This window comes from Parus major, chromosome 1 (genome assembly GCF_001522545.3).
Source record: "Parus major isolate Abel chromosome 1, Parus_major1.1, whole genome shotgun sequence".
NCBI classification, from domain to species: Eukaryota; Metazoa; Chordata; class Aves; order Passeriformes; family Paridae; genus Parus; species Parus major.
Window position 1 is genome coordinate 50,644,194 of NC_031768.1, and position 8,575 is coordinate 50,652,768.

Here is an 8,575-nt window from a genome sequence, read left to right on the forward strand (position 1 = left end):
ATTTAGCAGTATTTTTCCCAGTTTGTGTTTTTGCTTGACTTCCTAAGAGTAAAAGTAAGTTTTATGTACTTACATTGTATATAACAGTATGTAAATTTGGGAAACTTCACCACAGATCAACAGTTTTCAGTAGGCTAAAAATATACCCCAGCATTGTAAACATCCTTAGTGAAAGCTCTGTGTGTGTGTGTAGTATGTGCTTGTATGCATATGTTTGTGTGGCTAAAATATTCCATATTTATTTTACATAAAATTGTTTTTATGCTGATAAACAAACTCTGCATTTGTTAACAGAAGAAAGTAATGCAATAGGCCTGCGTAGCTGATAAATTAAAGCTGATTGGGAGGCAGAAGGCACAGGCATGCTTGGGATTTAGGATTTAGAAGTAGTGGCATTTTCACATTGGCTTACAAAGGATGAGCTGGCTCGATTTGCTGATCACTTTCATGATTTGTAGGTTTTTGTCTGTGATTTTAACCTTGAAATCATTAAAGGCCTATCAGTGGTAATACTCCACTTGTATTCAGATAGGAGCTCTGGCTACACCTAGAGGCGAAGTGATTCTGATGGCTTTGACAACAACACTGAGAAGTTTTTATCATTTGGAAAGAATCTCAGAACATTAAGAATAGGGAGAGAAATGGCTAGGAACAAGGTAGTAGAAGTCACCAATGAAAGCAACAGCAGTCAAATATAGGAATTGTATCTGATCACCTCTTTGTGATGTGAGGTTATCGTTCCTCTGCAGAGCTGTGAGTTTTTCTTAGCACAGTTTGAGGCCTTTGAGTTTCTAAAGTGCACTGCTATTCACCTGTTGCTCGTTCTTTGTGAGCTACATGAACTTCTCAGCCACAGTTCTGTGACCACTCCCCTGGGGAGCCTGTTACGTTCCCATCCCCCTCTGGGTGAAGAACCTTTTTCTGATATCTAACCCAAGCCTCCCCTGACTTGGCTTTATGCTTGTTTGCTCAAGTCACTGGTGATGAGAGTGAAGAGATCAGCTTCTGCCCTTCCACTTTCCCGTGTGAGGAAATTGAAGATTGCAGTGAGGTCTCCCCTCAGTCTCCTCCAGGCTGAACAGACCCAATGACCTCAACTGGTCCTCATACAGCTTCAGCACTCCCAACCCTTCACCATCTTCATTTTCCTCCTTTTGATGCTGATAGCTTAATGTCTTTCTATATTGTGGTGCCCAAAACTGCCCCCAGCACTCGAGGTGAGGCTACCCCAGCTCAGAGCAGAGCAGGACAATCTCCTCCCTTGCCTGGCTGTGATGCTGTGCCTGATGCACCCCAGGACAGGGCTGGCCCTCCTGGCTGCCAGGGCACTGCTGGCTCATGTTTAACTTGCCAGTGACCAGGACCCGCAGGTCCCTTTCCATGGCACTGCTCTCCAGCCTGTTGTTCTCTAGTCTATGCACAAGACCAGGATTTCTCCACCCCAGGTGCTGAATCCAGCTCTTGCCCTTATTAAACTTCATATGGTCTGACTGCTCACCTCTCAGTTGTTGAGGTCTCTGCAAGGCCTCTCTGCCCTCGAGGGAGTCAACTACTCCTCCTAATTTAGTGTCTTTGGCAAACTTAGTATTCTTTCAAGTACTGTGGCCAAGCTGTTAATGAAGATGTTGGAGAGAACTTATACATATAAACAAGTATCCTCTTAGTTTGTAAGGAAAGTGCTTTGTAGAGCTGCCTGTTTCTATTCTTATTCATTGTCTGTGGATACAGAATACAGGATCTGATAGTGTCTTCTTTTAAAAGTGAAAAACCTCCTATTGATTTCACTGCCAGGTTGGATCCTTAAGCACTGTAAAATAGAGCTGACTTTTGAAAATGTACTGCTGTTTATCTTTTGTTGGCTGCTACAAGGATTCTGCTTCCTGCAGCTGTATTTTAAATTGAGAATTAGTTTTAATACATATTTTATTTTAAAAGGTAAATGGAGACCTAGTATAATAAAATTAGTTGCCAACTGCAGGTTATCAGAATGTTAGGACATGGGAATTATACATAGCACTCATTAGCAAGTGTGAATTCAGGATAGTCAAAGTGCTGGTATATATGCAGAGTAATACTCCTGCAGAGGTATCTAGACAGCTTTAGTGCTGTAAATGTTTATTGTGTTTATTCAATATGTTTGGGAGAACTGCATAGAAATGTAGCTAGCTAGCTATCCTGCACTTAATGCAGATTTTCTTTGGAGATGGTGCTTCAGGCCTTCAGTTTTACTGAGTTCCATTTCAGAGGCCCCTTCTTTCTCCCCTGAATTCCCATAAGCATTTTGGTTGGTTTTCATGCATCAAATAATAATAAAAAAGTCTTTAAGTTGAGGCCTTACTCAATTCCTTTTTATTTCTCCTCAGTGCCAAAAAAGACCGTAAAGAGTGAAAAGAGAATAGAAATGGTTCTGAGAGGAAGCACTTTTATGTAGTGGGAAAGTTATCATGTACTCTGCCAAAAAAAAAAACAAAACAAATATATATATATAAAATAAAAAAAAAAAATTAGGGAAATGGAAAGGTGGGGAGAAAGTAGCAAAAGGGCATATACTGCTGAAGTTCACAAAAGAAAACTAGTGGTGGAAAAGGAAAAACAAAGGGACATTAGATAAGAATCACTTCCACACAGTGATTCTCCAGCTTCCCATTTTCCCCAGTCACTCTAAAAGAACTGGAAAGGAGTGTGCAGAAGGTTTTACAGCTGTGTGGTGTGTACTTTTGTCTACTTTCAGGTTAACTTTCTTTCAACAATTACAGTAAGTTCATGGAGGGATGCCATATCTTTCAGTGATAACTCAGCATTTAAAAAATTTGAACAAATTTGCGCAGGTTTATCTCACACAGGTTATTTGCTTCACTGTATATCTAATTTTTATTGTATATCTAATAAAAAAATTCTATAAATAGATCTGGAATAAAAATGTTGGACTAAGCAAACCAAAACAGGAACTTCTGAAATCTTAGAAATATTTATTGAATTTACACAGATTTAAATAAGAAGTTCATGCAAACTTTAAGAGCTGAGATACAGCTTGTAGTTGCAAAATATATTATTATTTTTATTATTATATTATATAATATATATAATAATATAATATATTATTATATTCTAAAATATAAATAGTGTTTAGTAATTATGCACTGGGAAGAAATAATTGCTTCATAAAGTGCTTTATTCACATGGGGACAACACTTTCTACCCTATAGGTCAGAAAGCTGAGAAACTTCCCTGTCTGTTTTTTGTATTTAAAAAAAAAAATATTTAAATTCTATCAAAATAGGTGTATATAAGATGTTCATGGCCCAAGTGAAGAAAAAATTGCTTTGTACTTACAAATTAGGTGAAAATATGTTGTGGCAGTATGTTATCTTCAAATTTTTCTAGATCAACACTTACTGGTTAGGTGGGCTTAGTGTTTCTCATGTTCCATCACATATCTCACTTAAATATATGCTCCTCACTTGGGTGGAAAAAATGTTGTGAGAAACGTGCTTACATCTTTAACATAGTAATTGTTCAGTTAATCTCATTTATGGGGGGAAGGAGGCTATACTTCACTGATACCGTTTAAATATCCTATACCGGCTTCTATATAAATAGCTACAAATGTGCACAATGGTTACATTACATGGTATATTTAACAACACAGCTAAATCAGAAAGTATGAGCTATGCCTTTAGTGATGGGAGTACTAATGATTGCATGCAAGAAGATTTTTTTTGCTCTGCAACCATGAAGGAAATAATTGCTGTTCAGCACTATTCAGTTACGTTTGCATATCAGTAAAAACACATGCACAGAGGCTCCACCTACATTCCTAGTGCCCTAGCAGTGATATGAGTCCAGCATACATTAAAGCTTCAGAAGTTGTTTCAGTTTTCACAACTTGCAAAGTGTGTGTAATTTTCAACAGAGTTAATTTGACCACTGACAGATGAAATTGCCAAGGTGACATTCAGGTTTTATGATTTTCTTTTATTTTAGACAAAAACACCAGAGGGGACATTTTACAGATTTGTTGCATGACTACTTCCGCTGAGGTTTTAAATCTTGTGGGGTTTTTCCTCTTTTTGATTCATTGAAGATATAAATATATAAAGCAAATGTTTCTCTTTCATATTTTAGATGGAAGACTTTATTTGAAAACTACTGTCATGTATTGAATTTTTCCTGCTGAAAATACGTGTGCTACGGTAAAGAACGTTGCAGTAAGACACTGGCTCATAAGGAGTTCTGTGGAAACAAAATGTTTTCAAACCAACTTCCTCAACTTCATTTATCAATGTTCTTCAAAAATGTAAAGAATTCTGCAAGAGTGTCCTCCTTTGGTTATCTCCTGTGGCTCAACCTGGAGATCTAGAGAATGTTTGTAAATGTACAGTAGCACTGTTCTCACAGCGAAAATCTGCATCTCTGCGCTGGACTATTGTATCCAAAATTGCAGGCGGTCAGAACAAGGCTGAGTATTCCCTTTTTCAAGGAATGCAGACTCTCCTCTGATGATTCTATATTTGAGCACATCCAATGATCCTTCCAGCGGTGTCCAAGTACACTTACAGACTGTTATACCATACCGAAACCAGCAAGACAGCTCAGAAATGAACTTGTAGAGGGCATAAGAGGATTCTTATTTAAAAAAAAAGGAAAAAAAAAAAAAGGTAAAAGAAGAAAAAATTGATACATTCACTTTTCAAACTATGATCGTGGGTTTTCTTCTAAAGACATTTTTTCCACATGCTTTCCAAGAGACCAACACATATATGTTAGACTACATTAAGTGAAATGGAATTTTGTGTAAGTGAAAAGAAATGCTGAATGTAAACAAACTGTTTTACCATTCACAAAGTCTCTTTTCCTAAAATAAAATTGAAAAAAAAACATAATAAAAAGAATAATAGTTTCTCATTGTAAACTGGCAGGGGTTTATGAAATAAAAGACTTTGCTTCTAATCAAAATGTTGGTCACATGTACAGTATATAACACAAATCACACAAGGAAGGTATTATGTATGCAGTAGAAATCTAGAGTTTAGGAAATGAAACTTTTAGATAATATTGTTTTGTCACCCTGTTGGTCAGAAAGACACCTTTCTAGTTTTAACGCATGCAGGCATGTAAATATTTGTCCTGGAGTCACAGTATTACTGAATGAGATCTTAAGCATCTGGTAAGAAGTCAGAATTCTGTATCAGCCACTTTTATTTGTATATTGAGCCCTGGTTAGTGCCCTGACTAGTGCACTTCTAAGAATGGACTGTGGCTGAGCAGCGAGTCAAAATGCCAGAAATATTTTTATATGTTAATGTCATATTACGTCAATGTTGCTAAAAAAAAAAACAAACCTAACAAACACTTGATGTATCAGTCCAATTCCACGTAGAACTGAGTGATACAGTTGAAGTCTATTGTCCCTCCCACCTTGTCTTAGGGATGGATGGTTATGTGTTCCTTTCACTGTCTTTATGAAAGCTACAATATGTGTTTTCACCTTTGTGCTGATAACTGGAAGTAAGCTGCAAAACACTGCTTATTACATTACTAAAAATTATGTTCTTTGCTTTGCGTACTTTTGGGTTACCCCTTTAAAGACTGATTTTGTGAATCAGTGCTATTACTGTAAGTTTTGTGATTATGCTTTCTTCATCTAATGTTTTATGCATATAAAATATTATTTATTTCATGGAAACATATCAAAACCTTAAATGTCTAAGATGCCTAACTTAAAGCAAATATTTCTTTAAAAGTAGTTCCGATTGGATATTAATATTATTTTGTCAAAAAAAAAATCTAATGTTTTGTAAACTCTAGCACTGAGCTTCTATAGTTTGTAGGTCTTCCTTGCAATACTGGTACACATTTATTTTGTGCAGTTCATATTTACTCCACCACAATCCTTTTTTAACAATAGAAAGATGTATATACAAGTTCACATCACAGTAATTTTTTTAAAGAAATATTGAGCAATATTTTTCATTAAATATTGTTGTCTAATACTTTGTAGTGATGTTATTTTCTAACCATGATTCTTTCATGATTGTCATAGTTGCTTAAACACACATGGGATTCTGTACTCCAGTTTTTTCATATGCAGTCTTTAAAGGGTTAACAGCTGTAAAGTTAGATGGATTTGTGGCAAGCTTTTGAATCATTCATATCTGAAAGAGAATTAAAAGCCTACAACTGAAATATGTACTAGCATTTACCATTGCTCTGCTCCTTGCATAGAGTCACCTGTAAGTAGGTTTAGTAGTTTTACAGTATATTCTTTCAAGACCTTTGGGAATGCCTCAGTGTTTGGCTTGGTACATAAACAGAAGTGTTTAGGATTAAAGGGGAACCAATTTATGAGCTGGACATTTAGAAAGAATCTTGCTAAAAACTGTAAATATTACAGAACATGAGATGTTACCGTAAATTGAAGTTTCTTGCCCCTCATTAGTTTTACAAGTTTTGGGTTGGTATTTTGGTTTTGGTTTTTGATTTGGATTTTTTTTTTTTTTTGGCATAGATTATGAAGAAAAGTTGTCCTCATGTTATTGTTTATATGCTTTTGTAATCTTAAAGATATTAATGTCTAGTTGTTCTATATTATAACCACATTTGCGCTCTATGCAAGCCCTTGGAACAGAACATACTCATCTTCATGTAGGACCTATGAAAATTGTCTATTTTTATCTATATATTTAAAGTTTTCTAAAAATGAAAAAAGGTTATTACGAATTTTGTTGTACAAAATCTGTACAAAAATCTGTTTTTACATCATAATGCAAGAATTGGAAATTTTTCTATGGTAGCCTAGTTATTTGAGCCTGGTTTCAATGTGAGAACCACGTTTACTGTTATTGTATTTAATTTTCTTTTCTTTTCAACAATCTGCTAATAAAACTGTCTGAAATCTCCCTGTGACTTTATTTACAGTTCATCTTTATTAAATTTTCTGAAATGCATAACATCAGAGGAATATTTACTTTCTAATGGGAGGCATCTAAAAACAACATAAGTCAGCTCTTTGTAATGTGAGGAGAACAATGCTGAATGATTTTATTTAACATGCAACTGCTTCTATCTCTAATATGAATTACTGTGGTGAAAAACATCATAAAAGCACACTCTGTGGTTATTGTTTAACAAGCATATTTTCCATTTTTTTTCTTGCCAGCTAAGCAAACTGCCCCCATCTACATGATTTATTTATGTACATTTCTCAGTTTATGAAGCTGTTATTTGTACCTTTTTCCTTTATATTGTGATATTCCCATGATTCTTATTTCACAAAGCTTTGTGCTGAACAATGTAAAGTGGACACATTGATGGAACAAAACAATATTATTCCTCTAACTACAAAAATGCAGGGGTAATCCTCTTGGTTTTCTCTCAAATCTCCTTCACTTGATAAAATGTGTTTAGAGACACATTTTTCTAACAAACCTCAAGTATTTAAACATTTAAACAGGCATTTGGAGAAATAAATAGTTCTGGCTTAGCTTATCTTTAGGTGTCATTGTGAGAAAAAAAAAAAAAGGTGCCTTTTTAAGGTCAAGATTGTTATTTAAGAACAAATTTGGAACTAGGTTTTGCTTACAGAAAATTCAAAGGTCAGAGTGGCATGACTGATTTTGAGTATTCTCCCTTATTGTCCTGCCTTGCCTGGCCTTGGCTTGCCATGTCTTCCCATCCTTTCTCTTCCTTTCTGAACTGTACCTCCATGAATGCCTCTGCTTTCATTAGTGGGCAGACCTGTTTGGGACTGCAGAAGAGATTAGCTTTCTCGGATAAACCCATTCCGCTATCCCTGGATGGCCTGGGGACTGCAAGCATGAGGCTGACAGGCTTCCTGGGTTCCAGCAGCTTGTTGTTGGCTGGCTGATTAGGATTTTGGTTATCTGTATATAGGGCAATCACAATCTCCTTCTGCCTGCATTAAAATATCCTGTATGTCTGAATTAGTAAGGATCCCAGCTACACTGTAGCCAGCTCCCCTGCTATAAACTCTGGCACAGCTAAAGCAGGGTAAAAAGTAAACTCATTAATCTCAGTCCGGCTCATGCTGAAACCCAAATTATCTCTACAGTAACAGACTAGCAGCCTACCTCTGTGTTTTTAAGCATCCCAGGAAATAGTCTCTCTCAGCAGAAAGGAGCTATACTCTCTTAAGTTCCACCCTACCTCCATTAACAAATAGCTGCTTCATCTGTGCAAGGTACCTGGCATTTAACAGGTCTGAGGCTGGATAGGCTGAGAGACAGTAAGATGTTGGTACTCCTTGTGACCTAAGTAATACAAAAATGTGTCAAAGCCCAGATCAAAATCAAGAAAAGTTTGCCCTAGACATATCTTGCCCTAAACTTAGTAGTAGTTTATGGTCAGATCCTGAAGAAATTCAGACTCAGCAGCTAGACATCTACAGTTTTAGGAAAATCCTGTGAGAACTGATGGATCGAAATGCAAATTAATTTTTAATTCTTTTTTTGTACTTTTGGAGTGGAAAGAGATAGAAGGTTGGGTTTTGATCTGAAAAGTAAACCTCTTTTTTGTTGAAGGTTCCGTAAAATCTTGAAAATTGCTTCATTTGTTA

The 8,575-nt window shown here is 36.0% G+C and overlaps 1 protein-coding gene across 6 annotated transcripts in view; it reads left to right on the forward strand.

The window, feature by feature from the left end:
* The window catches only part of DACH1 (dachshund family transcription factor 1), a 354,190-nt gene extending 347,291 nt beyond the window's left edge, over positions 1–6,899 (forward strand). For 4 of the 6 annotated variants that reach the window (XM_015628133.2, XM_015628113.2, XM_015628123.2 and 1 more), the window contains one exon: positions 4,126–6,899. Coding sequence is in view for 4 of the 6 variants with exons in the window: in XM_015628113.2 (XP_015483599.1) it covers positions 4,126–4,163 (38 nt within the window). In the remaining 2 variants the exon portion in view is untranslated. The remainder of the gene's footprint in view (positions 1–4,125) is intronic. The other 2 variants (XM_015628150.1, XM_015628159.1) reach the window with 2 other exon arrangements.
* Positions 6,900–8,575: the final 1,676 nt, after the last annotated feature.